At 31.9% G+C, this 17,928-nt stretch overlaps 1 protein-coding gene across 5 annotated transcripts in view; it reads right to left on the reverse strand.

Annotated features, from left to right (window-relative positions):
* The window catches only part of LOC148603727 (uncharacterized), a 92,983-nt gene extending 76,223 nt beyond the window's left edge, over positions 1 to 16,760 (reverse strand). For 2 of the 5 annotated variants that reach the window (XM_088552229.1, XM_088552222.1), the window contains exon 1: positions 6,398 to 6,724. In XM_088552229.1, coding sequence (XP_088408355.1) covers positions 6,398 to 6,411 — 14 coding nt within the window. In that variant the 5' untranslated portion in view covers positions 6,412 to 6,724. Of the gene's footprint in view, positions 1 to 454; positions 484 to 6,397; positions 6,725 to 7,065; positions 7,091 to 10,426; positions 10,474 to 16,604 lie in introns of those variants that run through there. The other 3 variants (XM_088552224.1, XM_088552226.1, XM_088552228.1) reach the window with 3 other exon arrangements.
* Between the last annotated feature and the right edge of the window lie 1,168 nt (positions 16,761 to 17,928).

Raw genomic sequence — 17,928 nt, forward strand, 5'->3', positions numbered from 1 at the left:
ATAACATTAATATATTATATGTATCAGATATATTCATTAGTAATGGCCAGAAAGGCCTTTCAATTTGCATGTATTTTTCCACAAGGTCCTACTAGACTCCATACAAGGCTCATCAACATCCATAAACAGAAATAAAAAACATCTCAAAAAACATAAGTGTCATTTTTGGCATTTAAGCTTCCATCTATTCAAGTTTCATCAAAATCTGTTATGAGAAAAGTTAATCAATCTAGGATGACTGAATGGGACACGTAAGAATGCTTGGAAAGCTGAATTTGATATCCAACATAATCAGGGAAAGGTTTGGAACGATAAAAAATAATAATGCATTTTAGAGTATTAATGTACAATATTAATACAAGTTAAAGTATTGCTAAAAACAGAATCATAAGAAATCCTATAACCTAACTGCACTAAATATACCAACAGTAATCTAGATATAGCTAAGACTTACATGTATGGTGTCTAGGATTTCTTTATAACCTGGAATATTTTATACATTCCAATTTAGTAATTAAGATATGAATCAAACACATGCATGATATTTAAACAGAACCTGCCATCTACTTGCTTTCCATCATTAGAAAATTCAGTAATTACAGAGATTAAATTTCACATAAATGTTGCATACTATAGACTGATATAAAACCTGAATCAATTGTAATGCTTAACACACTTACATATCACAGCTTTTATACTCTGTTATACATTATAATTATATTTTCACCAGCGTGTTTTAATGGACCCATCACTACATTATTGGTCCAAATGTTTGACTATCTGAAATCAATACTAAAACTTGTCAACATTTCAACTTTCAGTAACGATATAGAAAAATCTATGTAGCCAAGGGTTTGTACAGTTAAAAAATCTATCAAACTTTTTGTTCACATTCCTTTGATTGAGGACTCTCATTCATGGTATTAGTTTTCAACTTGACAAAGTATTATTTTGATTAAAATAAAATGACAGTTTTAAATCAATGTTGAAAACACAAGCCTTTATTTTAAGATTTACTCTGGTTGTTAAACTTAGAAAGTGATCACCAGAACCTATATCATAGCCAGGATTGTCTGAACATGGTACAATTTAAAGATAGTTTTGAATTACTGCAAGGATGTAACTAAATTTACAAACGGAATAGCTGTAGAATACACTCTAATCCTATCATGTTTTTCAGAAGGTTTTTAGGCCCTAACTTAAATGAAAAGTTTTAAATTTGTTTGAATGAATTATCTTTTTGTGACAGTTTTAAGGATGGTTGACAACTTTAGTCACAGTATCAGATTTAACCAAGATTTTAATAAGGTTGACATGATGTGAATGTTTTACTCACTCAGGTCATGCCACAGCATGTCCCAAGTTTATTGATGCACCAGATTTAGAAGCTGATGTGGTCAGACTGGGTGTTGTCTGCCATTCAATGAGAAAATTCATTAAGATAGAAATCAAAAGGTCAACTTTGCCATACTGTAATTGGTATAGAAAATAAAGTAATTATAGATTGAGATGGTTCAGATGTGTAATCAAATACAAATTTTATATATAAAAAAAAAACTTTGCTTTGAAATACAGTTAAAACTGTCTAAAACAATCCCTGAATAAACTGAAAATTTGTTTATATCAGACACTTTTTAAAATCTATTTGTACCTTGAACCAAGGTGAACCATGTCTAAAAGGGGTTCAGATTAGACAGGGTTTCACTCAACATGTAATAATTGGATATAAGATTAAAAATAATGGGACTAAAATTTAATCAAATACATACTTTTACTGTATCTATAGTGTGATTAACTTTTTTGGTCTCACTGATGCATCATTACCATTGAGGTCAGACTGAATGTCTTCAGTAATTCATGGAGAATATTAAAGGTCAGCCCTGAACATGAATAGTTATAACAGTGATGAACTAGTTTTTAGTTTTGTTATAATTAATGACATATTTGTACTGAATCACTTTTCTTTTAGTATTTACTCCACTACATTGAAGTCAGTAATCGCATCTTAGTTGACAAACATAAATGGGAGAGATGGGGAGACGGGTTTGGTTTCTTAACTGTAACTATTCTACATTATCTCCAACACTGTTACTTGAAAATTGATGAACATAATTTTTACCAAATCATTCAAGCCACCCTAATTTGTCGATAGTAGCTGTTTGCTCCCTATTCCATTGTTAAGATTCGAGTCTTTATTTTGTTAAGTTTTTTTACTTAGAAAAATATTAATTTAAATTACAAAAGTTTATGCTTTTCTTGTTCAGTATAGTATCAATCCATTCCTTTATTTTATAGAAATAAGATATATCCACAAACCTTACTTGTTTATAACTGGCAATGACTTTGAACAACACAGTATGTTTCCATTCACAAAAACAAATCAGGAAATCTCCTTTTACTGGCTACAGATATACTAGTAATAATAATCTTCACAGAGAAAATTTCTCAGCTCATATTCAGTAATATCAAGGCTTTTTCATAAGATTCTGACTGAAGGGAAAATCTTACTGCTGTGTGAAGGGTGAATGAAAAGGATGGGGCTCAATGACATGAAAATGGATAATAGGCAATGCTATCAAAACTACTGAACAATCCAAGCTCACTCCAAATTCTTAACAGCATCCCCAGGTCTAAACATACCCCCTCTTACCCTCACTTGTAGCCTCTGAAGTTCATAAGGTTAAATTAAAGGTTTATGAGATCATAGCAACACTCCTATAACTGATCAGCAACAGCAGGCTATGACAACTACAACATATGCTACAACAATTTATTTTTTTCTAACTTGACAAATGTAAAGTGCATATGTACAGGACTTCATAAAGATAGACGTAACCATTTCCATACCAAAATTCAATTTAATTTAATTTTTCATTAAAAAGAGCACAACAGATGTGTGATCAAAAATTAAATATAATATAGAAATTCATGAATACTTATTACACACAAAAAGCTATTATCATCTCCATATTAACACTAAAGTGTTGAAAATATCTCACTTACATATTCTGAAACCTATCCCTTCTATAAAATTTCAAAGAAATCCTCCATTAAACAATTGACATAAATTATCAGGTAGTTGAAAAGGACATAGTGTCAATCTTTCATACAAGGCCCCAACTCCTTGAGAAATTCCTAAGCATATGAGGCCAAAAAAATAATCATAAGTCTGTTTTCTGCCACCCTACCTACCCCTGTCTGTTGTGCCTACCTTTAACATTTTACTGCCATTTCGACTCAAGCATTGTTAAAGTCTAGAATGTTTCCTCATTAACTCAATGCAAAATGTGTTTTGAAAAATAAAATAATTTCTGTACCTATCTACCCTATTTTTTTCTCTTACTAGTAGCAGGAAACAAGACTTTTTTTTTGGCCTGATGATCCTGGCTAAAAAGATTGTACCCCAAGCAATGCTAGAAATGAACACATCAAAAGCTTCAACATTTGACCTCACAAAACCTTAAAAATTTGAAATTAAAAACCTGTCATTCACACTGATATAAAGCAGGCATTGAAACATGACTTTTTCAGAAACAATCCATCACTATCTCAGCAGGTTGTAAGCATACCATCACTTTGACCTTTAAACCCATTGAAATGACCATAGACCAAAATCAGTCCATGCCATAGACACATGCATAAAATACACAGAACATTTTAATAATAGAAATATGGAGGCATCTTAGAATTTTAATACATGTAATAGAAATATGGAGGCATGTTAGAATTTTAATAATAGAAATATGGAGGCATCTTAGAATTTTAATAATAGAAATAAGGAGGCATCTTAGAATTTTAATAATAGAAATATGGAGGCATCTTAGAATTTTAATAATAGAAATATGGAGGCATCTTAGAATTTTCAAGGTATATTTTCTTGTAATAAAAAACAGAGGATGTACAGCTAAATTTCTTTGTTTAGGTTTAGATTGGTGGATCTAAAAGTTTTTAAAAGTGGGGTGCAGGCTATCATTTGGTCATTTTTGCCCAACATTTTCCAACACCCACAAACCCTTCCCTTGGATTAGGCACTATAAAATTTATCATCATATTTATAAACATGCATAGTATCAAATTAGTGATAAAATCTCATGCACATTCAAAACTGCAAACACAGGAATTTTAATTGTCCAAATTATGTTCTTTGTTAGTAAAAACATATGGTATACATAACCAATTATATGAACATGTACAATATAGTTACAATTTTCACTGTTAATGAGTATGTGTATGAATCCATAAACTCAATAGAACATCTGTATCATCTTGGTCACACAACAACAAAACACCAATAAGAATCAGTATTCTCTATAAATCCTGATGGAGTACTATGTCATTTATTACATTCAGATTCATAGGTTTCATATTCTAAAGTAACATACATATTCCAGTTCTGTTTTCAATTTCATATGAAGATTACACGAAACAGGATGAAACCATGGGAGTTTCAACAGTCATTATACATGTCCTCATTATCAGTAAATCTGAGACAAAGAAATACAAGATTATATGTATGTATTTTTGGGAATTGGGGACTAATAAGTAACTGGTAGTCCAAAAGTACATACAGAGGTATATTTGGGGTAAGGGATGAAATTCTATGTTGACTAGAGAAAAATGTCAATGATAAATGACCATGACAATAAAAAACTAGAGGTTGGATTATAAACATAAAAATGAATACACATAATTACAAATAAATGTCGTTGAAAACCTCTTTGTTTTGGTACCCTCAATGAGTTGGTAGCCTCAATGAGTTGGTAGCCTCAATGAGTTTGTCCTCTCAATGAGTTGGTTCCAACAGATCAATGAGTTGGTCCCTTCAATAAATTGGTTCCAACAGATCAATGAGTTAGTCCCTTCAATGAGTTGGTACCCTCAATGAGTTTGTCCTCTCGATGAGTTGGTTCCAACAGATCAATGAGTTAGTCCCTTCAATGAATTGATCCCCTCAATGAGTTTGTCCCCTCAATGAATTGGTCCCCTCAATGAGTTGGACCCTTAAATGGGTATGGCAACTCTTTATCAGTCAGTCAAAGCTCCAAAACCTTCAACAATTCCTAGCTGCACTACTGACATGCATATCTACATTTATTTCCCATTTAATGGATATGACAGTGTAATAATTTAAGTGGTTCTGCCCTTTATGGGACTCAAATCAGTAAAATAAAGTGTATTGCTTACATTGTATCTACCTGTATGCTACCTAAGTAAGGATAGTGACATGCTGCACACAGAGGTATCACATTGCAGGTTCACTAGACAAACATAACCACAAGTATTTGAAATGTTTCAACAATGTCCTTTGTTTGTAGCTACAAAACATTTGATCCCCTTCAACACAGGGATATTTCCACTGAATCACATGGTAAATACACCTACCAGTATACAGAAGTCTGCATGGTGACAGAGAGAGGGATGGAACTCAGGTGTCAGCTGTTTGCCAGCTTGTAAAAAAACTTGTAATTAAATTAGTTAATGTTCAGCTGTATCTGAGGCACTGCTTCCCATAAGTCTACAGGTTTTAAAGTTAAAAATAGGATGTCTTCATTACATTTTTTTTCTGTTTGACATGTGTGATTTATGGCAGCTGAAACATAAGTGTTTGTTTAGTAGATGAGAGTGCCATTTCATACTATTCCATATTTAATCCATGAATTCATGAACAAGTCTTACTACCTAAAACCGAACTATCCTCATAGTGCTGTACTAAACATGTACAACAGATATGTTATATTACCTCCCCTTCCAAGAATTATGTATCACACAGATTAAAGCCAAACCCAGTATGCACTGTATATCTGTCTAAACCAAACCCAGCATGAACTGTAAACCTGTCTAAACCAAACCCAGTATAAACTGTAAACCTGTCTAAACCAAACTCAGTATAAACTGTAGCCTTTACCAGAGCCTTCTGCGTACTGTCAGTCAGTGTCAGTACATTTTGAACCCTTGTAAATAGAACACCTGTCTTAACTGAACAAAACCATTATTCTGAGAGATGTTTACTTTACACAAGTTTTACTGAAGTGTCATCAAGGGTTTGTTCTTATAAGGTCTTTTACAAGTTAAATAGTTGAACAAGTTACTCCTATACACCTGCCTATTTTTATGAGGCAGTTATCAACAAACAATAAAAAGGGATAAGGATCCCCAGTTTCCAACAATTCCAGAAACCTGAGGACCAATGTTAAATGTCTGCAAAGTAATCCCCTTTCAAACATAATATATCATATTATAAATATTACCTCTGAACAATCTGTATGTACACACTATATCAACCAAATTCAGTAATTCTCCCCCACATAAATTTCCCTACACCCCCAACCTATTTCATATGTAAAAGTTCTACTCAAACCATATCTAATAAATGGACTAAGTAAGCAAAGATCCTTACCTTTTAGTTTTCATACTAATATGACAAATCCCAAATATGTCAACAATTCCGATTACATCAGCTAGACATTTCTATTATTATAAGTCATGTCTCACTGTAACATCATAAAAATGTGAAATCTTTTAGAAATCCATATTACTATTATTGTGTAGATTAATCAAGGAGGAATTCAGGAAAGACTAAATATCACATCTGTTATTCCAAGTGACACAAAAGCTTTAATCCAGCCAGATGATATCATCCAGTGTTATACCTGCATGTACAGGTAATTAACGAGTTTTTGTTGTTACCTGAATAGATTAAAGAGGCAGGTAAAGGACAAACTATTACTAAGAGTTTTAAACTTTTGTAGTCTTTAACAACTTCTGAAAATTGATTTTAAAAGTTTTATGGGTAGCTTTGTAGATTTAAAGCTACCGATCTGTACAATTCAAATAAATGAATGGATGAAAAGCAATGATTCAAACTGCCCTGTGATAATCTGTAAAAAAGATTGGTTTCCAACTAGGAGTGGAGGACAAAATTAAAATAAGTGATCCAATGAGAGAATTCCAGTGCAGCAAGTGTCATGTTATTGCTCCTATCAGATATGATCCTATTTATATTAAGAAACTCTCAGTTCAAACAGATATTTGTGATAATAACCATTTCATAAAGTATATGCTTACACTTTTTAGCACATTGACTTCACTCCATCAAAAACAGTAAGCCAATAGCAAAGGACAAACTATGATTAATGGGACAGCTGGCAACCCTTTAAATGTTTATTTTCGTATTATATTTCCTTATTTATCAGTTGAAACATTTCTAAATTTTAGGATTTACATTAATAAGTTCCCCTTGGCTGAATTAACATTTCCTCACCATTTTTATCCCACCAAATATGGATCTATTACAAAAACAATTAAAAAGGTCATTAACTACCAGATGAAAGATCCATAAAAAAAATCTATATCAACTGTAGCATGATACGACCACAGAATAAAATTAAACATTAGAAGGTATATGTAAGTCGTAAGGCAAAGGTACTTTATAATTCATTAAAGAAGTCAAGAACATGATCAAAAGTTCATCACCTAACAGATCATACATGTAGATCTATAAAAAATAATAAATCAACTGATATGACAGCAGACTAGTTACTGTATGGCATTGTTATTAAAGAAATCAAGTATATGATCCAAAATGTCCATCACCTAACAGACTATACATGACATTAAAGAAGTTAAGTATATGATCCAAAAGAGAACAATAATTTTAAGTTAAGTTGCCACTCAAACTATACCAGAAATCAAATAGTGAGAAGTTTTAGCAACATGTACCTTATGAAACCCGAATAATATTAGTGGTGGTCCGAAGTCTGGGATCCTCAATTTCTAAAATTAGACCTGGGTCCTGGACCTTTAACATTTTTCATCGACACTTTATTGAGGACTTTTGGTTTTCCTCAAGCAGACTATTGATTTACAACTCAGAAAAGTCCAAGACCTTCCACTATTGAAAGTTAATTTTAACCCATGCTTTCTCATAACTAATGAATCAAAGTACATATATTTATATACATACATCCTATAGGAATTGAAGATTTCAGAAAGATTTGTTTTGTAAAAAAAATAAAACCAAAGTAGCAAATGTACAGCAGCACAGCCAGTAACGAGCATTCATATATAAAATGAGCAAAATATAAGGATCTCAATATTCTCAATACCTATTTTGAGAGCATCCCTAAATAGTCATATTACTTACCAGACTGCTGCTGCTGACAACTGTACTATAATTGGTTAAAGTATGCACAGGATTTTCTACATTTAGGAAGCAATTATTTTTCTTTAAGGCAGCTGTACTCAAAGGATTTAAAACCCAAAAATCAATCATACATCAGAAAATCAGATAATGCATTTAAGATATTATCATAAAGGTTATACCTAATTACTGTTAGATATAACCAATGATAGGTCTCCATCACATTATCCTGGGTCAATTAATTACAATACTGAGACTAAATAGGGCAAAATACCTGTCTCACGATATCAAAATATTTAATGGCCTTACACAATAATTCACATCACTCTTTGTTCAGTATGATCAGAAATTTAATTAATTATTCCAAAATGACAGATAACGCAGTGTACGAGATAACCATATATACCATTAAATAACAAAGTTTGTCACTATTTGAGGAGATGCCCCCTCCCTGGGGCTGATTTTTGTAGAATCAAGTAAAATGGTATTATAATGTGAACAGCATCAGATAGAAAATCACCAAGCCAAAAAAACACATCACAAGTAAGTACAACAAGATAACAGTTTTTACTACATTTTTCCACTTTGTGCAACTCTAAAATATTAAACAAGAGAACTTCAGATATCCTTTACAACAGCTTCATATGGAATAAGATTCAATGTCTTATACCTAATGTTATAGGTAAACATGTTTGTAATACACAGTGAAACCTGTCTAAACAGTGCCCTTTGGGACTTTAAAATTGGGTCACATAAGAGATGTGTTCCAAAGTAAAAAATACATTTAAACCATTATAAAAAAGTTTTAAAGTGTCTGGTGTAGATAGGTCAGAGTTCAGTTTGGACAGGTTTTAATCTACAGCATTATGTAAGCCATGTAAGCTCTCTCAACAGGGTCTAATCCAGAGGGAGAAATGAGTAAAAACTTCTTCTGTACTCACTTCTCTCATGAGAAGTTTTTGTATCAAATTACATAGACAAATATGTAAGAATTGTTATTTTTAAAATTAAAATTTAATAAAACTTCCTCTTGTCATTGATGTCTGGATTAGGCCCTGCTCAATACACTAAGTCAATTTCTGCTCACTAAATTCCTTGAGACGTTCACGTTTCCTATTTTCGCGTTCGTGTGTCATTTATTGTGCGTTTATACATCCTTTTGCGTTCATTTAACCAAACAATAAACGTACAATAGAAGTGTTCATGTAAATGCATCCTAGGATCGTTTGTTTAAATGCAAGATATGAGCGTTTCTTTAAACGTATGATAGAAGTGTGTCATTTATTTTTGTACATTCATTATTTCATTTATATAACTGTTATCTTTTTGTATTTTGCTATTATTATTTTTTGTATTTTCATTATTTCTATTTTCTGTTTTTTTTTTCTTTCTTCATTTTTTGTTAATATTATTATTTTTCATCATTCATATATCACAGTGAGCATTTGACTATTGTGTGTTTAAACAAATGCTTAAAGCATTTGTTTATGGTGCGTTTAAACACACACTGGGAGCATTCATTTATTGTGTGTTTAAACGCACAATAGGGGCATTTGTATATCATTCATTTAGTGAACGTTTATCATGTGTTTAGGTATTGTGCTTGCTGGAAACCTAAACATCTCAAGGAGAGTACCATTACTAATTTTCATTTATTTTTCATCATTCATATATGGCAGTGAGCATTTTACTATCGTGTGTTTAAACAAATGCTTAAAGCATTTGTTTATGATGCGTTTAAACACACGCTGCGAGCATTTGTTTATTGTGTGTTTAAATGCATGATTGGAGCATTTTTTTATCATTCATTTAGTGAGTGTTTATCATGTGTTTAGGTATTGTGCTTGTGGGAAACCTAAACATTTCAAGGAGAGTACCATTACTAATCTGTTGTACATGTTACTTGTTTAGAACTTTCTCCTCTCTGTCATTTGGAATATTTTGTCAGTCTGAATATTTAACTTGTTGTAAATGTTGTAAAACATCATTATTTTTCATTAGTTCATACACATTTTTGAGAGCCAGATTAAAAAATTTGTCCCTTTTCTTGAGCTCCATAAAATATACTAGAGTTAATAGTATCTTTACATTTTAGGAACAATACATGACTGTTATTCTTTTTTATGATCAATAAATTACTGCTAACACCTACACATGTGTCACCAGTTCTCCACTGATTTTATCACAATTACCTGATAAACTCAATATTATTTGGTAATATTACAAAGTGTAAAACTAACAAATTACCTTGATCATAAGATCAAAGGGATTTTCACCTGAACTAACCTGTTGGTTCTATCTGTCTACCTTAAGTCCTAAGTCAACATGATTCCCTGTAAAGAGACAGTTAAATACTAATCAGATCAAATATAGCACAGTTCTCTAATTAAACTACAATTACCCAAAATAAAACACCTCCATAAATGGTAAGAATTGCTTTAAATAATGGTAAATTCAAACATTTACCGTTTAAAAAATGATTGTTAGTATAGACATAAATATTTGAATTAGAGAAAAAAATCTCTGAGAAACTCTGATTAGAAGTTGTCCCAGACAAACTGGATTTCCCTTATTTAGGACATTCTATTCATAGTTTACAGGAAAGAACAAATAAATATACTTATAATAAAATATAGAATTGTCACAAAGAAAGTGTAGGTTAAAAGCTTCAATCAAACATATTGGGTTATTCCATTATTTTATTTCAATGTGGATCCATCCATTCAAAAGAAAAGAAAGCAAAAGCAAATTTTCGACCCTCTTCTGTAGTGGAACATGTTTGGAGAAACAATTCTCCAGCACATTTACATGGATGTTTTTTATATGTAAAATAAAATGTTATTGTTGATTATTACCTGATTCAACAAACTTACAATGTAATAGGTACTGATGGTAGAGCAAGACATGCTTACCCTTCCAGAGCACCTGATTTCACTCAGTTTTTTTGTGGGAGTTTGAACTGCTAGTGCTTTAGTTTTTTTGTGTGACTCTAGTTCCCCTTATTTTCAGTTTTTACTTTACATTAAGTTCGCTGTATGTAGATCGTCTCTCTTTCATTTGTCCATGTTTAATCCAATGTTTTATTATTTTTGTACTCATTTCTGTGGCATATTTGTTTTTACATATTATGGATGAGGTATAGTTCACAAAAATAAGATAACTAAACTTTCCCATTTTCCAAAATTTCCATTGAAGGTACACTGTAAATTAAGTTATAAGTATGATACATGAACAGAAATACAATTTCACATCAATATATACAACTCAATGTATTCTATTTTTTCAAATGGTTTAAAATATACAACTTTATTATTAAAGATTTATTTTTCAATAGGATAATAAATTGTGTGTCTCTTCAGTGACTTCAATCTACTCAACTTTTTCACATTGAGATCTTTCTGTTTTTATAGAAAAAATGTTTAAACAGTTTATAGTTCAAATTACAAATACATGTACATTTAGTTCTGTTATTACTTTCAACCTTAAACATATTTATCTTTCATTCAAAGGATTTTCTCTACATCAATGCAATATCATGGCCTCATTATTTAACTAATAGAATAAGCTTTATAAATTTGTACCATTAATATATCACTGAATAGAAAACCTGACAAATTAGAATAATATATATTTGTCTAAAGCTCACAGTTATGGCAAAAGTCCCACCTTTAAAAGTTTGTTAATCTATTATAATCACCTGTTACAGGTAACACAGAACCAATAGATTCCCCTTCTCAGCACAGGCATACATGTATCATTCTTACATACAAGTTGAGAAAGAAAAAATATGACACAAGACTGATATGGCATGTATATATTATGTTCTATTGAAATGTTAGGAACCAATATAGTTGTATTGAAATCATTCTGTTTACCCACAACATAACAGTTGATTTGATGTAATATTGTTGTTGGGAATTACTGATAATTTTTAATTATAATATAGCGCCAGAAGATTCTACATAAGAATAACATGTTTACAAATTTACCTCTACTGACATACATGTACATTTTAAAAAGTGCATTACATGTATGCAAAGTTTTATACAGGAATGACGTAGGTGGACCAACAGAGAAGTGGAACCAGAAGTATAAATAAAACTCCTGACACTAAATACAGAAAATTTGTGAAAATACATTTCTGTTTTATAACCACATTGGGACCAATTTTAAAGCTCAACAAATTAAAATTCATGAACACAACCTATAACATGAAGCAGAATTACCATGCTGATCATTTTTAGCAAAAAATTAGTTCAATAAAAGATTCATTAGAACTAGAGCATCAAAAACAACAAAGCAACAAAGTAGTTGTTGTTAAGTCTGACATCTGAAAAAGAAATCACTTCTTGCCTTTATATTTAATTAAAAGAAAACAAAATAACTAACCTTGCATGAATATGAAATGAATATGAATACTAAATTTATTAAAATCCAGCCTGAATAACAATACTCCACAATTTTTCAAAAATAATTTTTAAAACTAAAGTACATTGAAGAACTTCAATAACATATCAAACTATCCACAATAATTATCAATAACTCCCATCACTAGTTATAATGAAAATGATTTATGACTCAATTGACCTGATACTGTATTTCACTGACCTTATCAAAACAGGGCAAATTATCAAGTCTCTTTATCTACACTCCTCCCCAGGGAATATTCACACCAACATGTGTACATGCATAATTTTACATGTTTATAATTATGCTGGTATTGACAGAATAAACAAATATATACTGACCAAACAATCACTGTTGATAAGACTGACCAGAGATCTCATGAGTTGTGGGAAAAGGATGATGTGTCTGACCAGTGAGAAAAATAATTTCTAAAGTGATATTAAATTTAAAAACATCTTGTATAATATACTTTGGTTAAAAAAGTAACTGTCATACAGTTGTCCACCACAGTGGCAGTTTGAGAAGAGCATTCTGGAGGTCAGAGCCTATCTTTCATCAGAAAGTTTGTTAATTTGAAAATTACAGCCAGCAACACTACCTTTTTAATAAATTTTGGGAGTATTTGTCCTTGTTTCCTATAGGACCGACCATGGTATATGTTAAACATAATTTAAAGTTGAAAATCAGGAGGAAGTAATTAAAAACAATTCTTTAATCTCCAAGCAATCACACGTGCCAAATGTATGATTTACATGCACAAAACAAATGTACATAGTATAATGGACATCTGTAAATATAATATAATTTTGAAGTCAACTGAAGGGGAGGTAACTTCAAGTTTTCACCTGAGCAGGTGCTTGTTCAATATTGACCTCATCAAACAAAAGCAGCTGGTCAACAACAAAATAATCACCTACTTAACAGTAATAACTTCCTGCTTAAAGTCAAAAGAAGCAGAAAATTGGCCATGATTTATTTCTGAGGGTAAATGGGATTTAAGTATGGCACACGTCTGTTTGCTAAATGAAATGTTTTGGTGATTTATATGCTAAGACCTTGTTAAAATTAGCCATGTAGGCAAAGTTGGCCAGTATACATTTTTTACTTATGAAAATGACAAAGAAAACTATCTGCTGAAAATTCAGTAGGTTCTCAGTAATTAGGAAAGATGTTTTTTCAAATGGGCCTGCTGCCATGTATTTTAAGGTTGACATCAGACAGCAACCAATTTCTTTACAACATATGCTCCAATAAAGTCAACTACCAAATTTAAAATCAATCTGTCCAATGGGAGCTGAGCATTTTGTGACCAAATTTCATTTGAAAAAGGGACAGTCCCGTGTAACAGGAAATTGATGTTGGACAGCAACTACAATTGCTTACAGTATATGTCCACTCTATATAAAAGTGGCTTAGCCACATACCAAATCTGAGATCAGTCATGCCAAGATTTTAGTTTTGAAAATTTTGAAACAGACTTACAAACTTCCAATATACCCCCACTCATTGTAATAATGTCAGATAGACAGACTTTCATATAAAATTGTGCTTTCCAAAGCAATAATTTTTCATACTGCAGTAATAAGCACTTTGTTATTTTTTTGTTATTGGGGGGGGGGGGCTACTGAGTTGTGATATGCCAGTGATTACTGTCCTAGTTTTTTTTTTAATTATGGGGAGAACACTTAATAATCCAATAAAAAATCATAATAATTCAAGATTATTATCAAAATATAATAGAATTAAAACCAATTATTTTTCAACTCTTTTTACTTCTATTCCCCATATTCAATTCTGACTCAAAAAATACATTGTTGTTACTCCAAAAACGTCAGCACACCTAGACACATATATGTAGTACTTGGTAGAGATTCCTAATACTTAGTAAAAAATGATTCCAAACCATCTTTCATATGTACCAAAGATGATATTTTCAAAATGCCAGTTTGATGGATGCATTTTTCAACTAACAGTCAACATTCCAATGGGAACATATTGTGCTCCTCTACTTGCTGACCTATTTCTCAATCTCATGAGGCTGACCTTATAGCTGATCTGATCCAAAGGCAGAAACATCGTTTAGCCAGATCCTTTGAACTCAGTTTCTGCTTTATAGACATACATCATTAAACAATCCAGGTTTTGGGGATTTTATACATCGAATCTATCCCAAAGAACTTGAGAAAAAGGAAACTGCAGACACTGTGAAGTCAGCCTAATATCTTGACCTACACTAGAAATCTATGGTAAAGGAAAACTATTGACCATACAACTATACAACAAATGCAATGACTTTTCTTTCGGTCTTGTCAACTTTCCTTCCATGTGTGGCAACATCCCTTCAGCAGCTGCATATGGAGTTTTCATATCACAACTCATATGTTATGCAAGACTTTTTGTACCGCGCTAGACTTGTTTCAATTAGACTTCTTGAACTCTTGTATGTTGCTACAAGATTTAAGTCAACACTACAGAAGTTTCATGGTCAGCATCAAGAACTCATGGATCATTACGGATTATCCATCTCAACCATTAAAACCGATTTGTTCAACCTGTCATAGGTTTCCTTTGCTTTATCATCTACCTTGGACTTGACTCTTTATGAGCAACTCTGCTTTTTCTAGAAAAGCAGAAGACGCCTACCCTTCTGCTGCACCTGGTCCATGCTACCAGTATTTACTTTTGTTGCTTTGTACATATTACATGTAGTTTGGTTATTTTATGTTATTATTTGTGCGTGTCTGTTTGCACTGTCTGGTCTTCGTCACTGCATTACATTCTTCTGATTTCCTTACTAGAGTCTCGATTCCCTTGATTACTCCTATTTAAGTTACAATACAGGAAATAAATCACACATTTTTTGGTTATATATGTTTCTTCTTTCACTCAAAATATTTAAGGCAAAAAAAGTATGATTAATAAGCTATGACAGCAGCTGATTTAAATAACTCTATCCAACATTATAGGCTTCATGAAACCATGTCAATATATGAAATTGGTCATTAAATACTCCATTATTTAGACAAGAGATTATTGTATTGACCTGTGTAAGTGACAATAACACCTTGATCAGCTGAATATATTGGTCATCATTGGTCATCTATACATTTTGTAGCTCAATGAGAACAGTGAGTCATTCTAATCAATCAGTGATTCATAAACAAAGGAGTTATCAAATAATGAAACTACAGCCTAATGGTCATGGTATACATTGCAGTGTATCAAAAGCAGTGAAGGAAACATGAAATGGCTTTTGAGCATACCCAGTCAAAAGATGGAACATAATTATAATATGACTAATAATGATAAAGTTGTAAATGAAGTTAAATGAAGAAAAGGAAAAGATTATGGATTTTGCTACAATGTGTTTGTTCCCTGCATATGTTTTGTCTTTTAAATGTGGCTTTTGAACAATCATCTTAATGGTAAACTTATTTTCAGGAAATTCACATTTTTCCCCATATGATCTAAATAACAAAAATCACAAGCAGAAAAGAAGAGTGCAGAATAAAAATGATTCTTTACCTTTCAGAATATCTTAGTGATCTGTATACAATTTCGATAAATTTTTGTTTGTTTGTTTGGTTGGTTTTTTATTTGTTTGTTTGGTTTTTTTTCTTTTTAAGTTTTATAAGCTCATGACAGAGTAAGCAAAAAAACTGTGCTTTTCATGATCCAAATAACATTAGAATGTTTTGTTATAACTTTATTTCAGTGATGATTAATAAAGGTCTTGTGCATGCTCAGCCTAAAGTGAACAGACACGAACTAACTCCATAACTTGTAGCTTCACATGTATAATTTATGAGACAATGAATGAGTCACGCAGTGTCTTACAAGCAGTAATCAATACCATGCTATTACGCTATACACATATTACACTATATTCATGTGCATGTATAATACTTACTTCTCCATAATTTTTTGTAGACGAGCAGCTGTTACAACAAGCGGATTTTTTTTAAGCATCCCTAATTGAACCCGGACTCCTATGCAAAAGTCTCATTCGGGTGTATACCTGCTGATTGAGATAAATTCAACATAGTCAATATTTTACCTTATTCGTTAAGTTAAAATCCCTGGTGCATAATAATGTAACCAATTGTATCAGTGAATGACACTCTGCTTTAATTATCCTCTACATACACAAAGCCTGTCAAAAGTGCACCATCCATGTGCAGTCTACTCCAGTGAAAATAAGGTCAAAAACGTTTCTTACTTCCCGGATGTAACCTTTGAACTATAATGAGATGCATATAAACAAAACAAGCACGTGTCTTTGTTTATATGTCATTGCGTTAACTTATTACACATATGGTTATTTAGACACAAAATTATGTAGAAACCTAAAATTTATTGCTTTAGCTGTAACTGGCTTCAATCATATTATTGAACAGTTTTATGCAAATCCCTTATCAAGCAAATTTTCCTTTCAAGTTTTTTCTGTTTATTTAATTTAGTACTATAAAACCTTCCGATTGTTCTGCACCTAAAAGAATGACTGAAAATTGTCATTCCACACTAGCTGGAGCCTGCCATTTTACAAGTTTAAGAAGGGAAAGAATGTATGAGTCTTGCTATAGGCCAAATCTTACTTCTTGAAAAATAATTACAAATCTAACAAAATAAACAGAAAAATACGATAATGAATTTCATTACAATTATATTTAAAAGACATGTAAGTCCAATTATTTAACAAACAATATGATCTAAATGGGCACTTATTGAGCACCTCTAATTGCTGATTTATGATCTAAACACTTACAGGGTAGACTTCCCCTCCCCTTTTTTCTCTACACCCCCCCCCCCCCGAAAATAAATCAGAAATTAACATGTACACCTATTTTCTACCGCTATATGCGTTTTCTTGTAGAGATGCCATTTCATATTATCAGATATTTTCTTGACTGATATGTTCCCTAAAGCACATATCGGTCGAGAAAATATTTGTTTGTATAATATGACTGTTACTCGGCATATTTCGCCTAGAAAACCCATACAGAGGTACGTAGAAATTGGGTTTTTTAGAAAGATTGTAGAGAAAAAGGGGAAGAGTATATTATCCATTTCGCATGTACCTGTGACCTCTATAACATAGTGACCCGTTTGATACAAAATGCATATTCAGAACATATTAAGACTATTTAGAGAATCGATGTATCCAACAAATCATCAAAGTTTCAGTAAAATCAAGGAAGCCAGAATCAATACGTTAATCAGAAAGAACACTATGCAGGGACAATGATCAGACACACATAAAGAAAATATGAAATAACTGAAACCTAAAGCATAGAAACAAAAGTAAATGAGCAACCCGGACTCCACTAAAACTGGGGGCATGGAGCAGGTGTGCAGGTGTGGTAAGCGCCATAACTTGTAGT

This window comes from Perna viridis, chromosome 11 (genome assembly GCF_037379345.1).
Source record: "Perna viridis isolate PV_CMFRI_1.1 ecotype Kerala chromosome 11, ASM3737934v1, whole genome shotgun sequence".
Taxonomy (NCBI): Eukaryota; Metazoa; Mollusca; class Bivalvia; order Mytilida; family Mytilidae; genus Perna; species Perna viridis.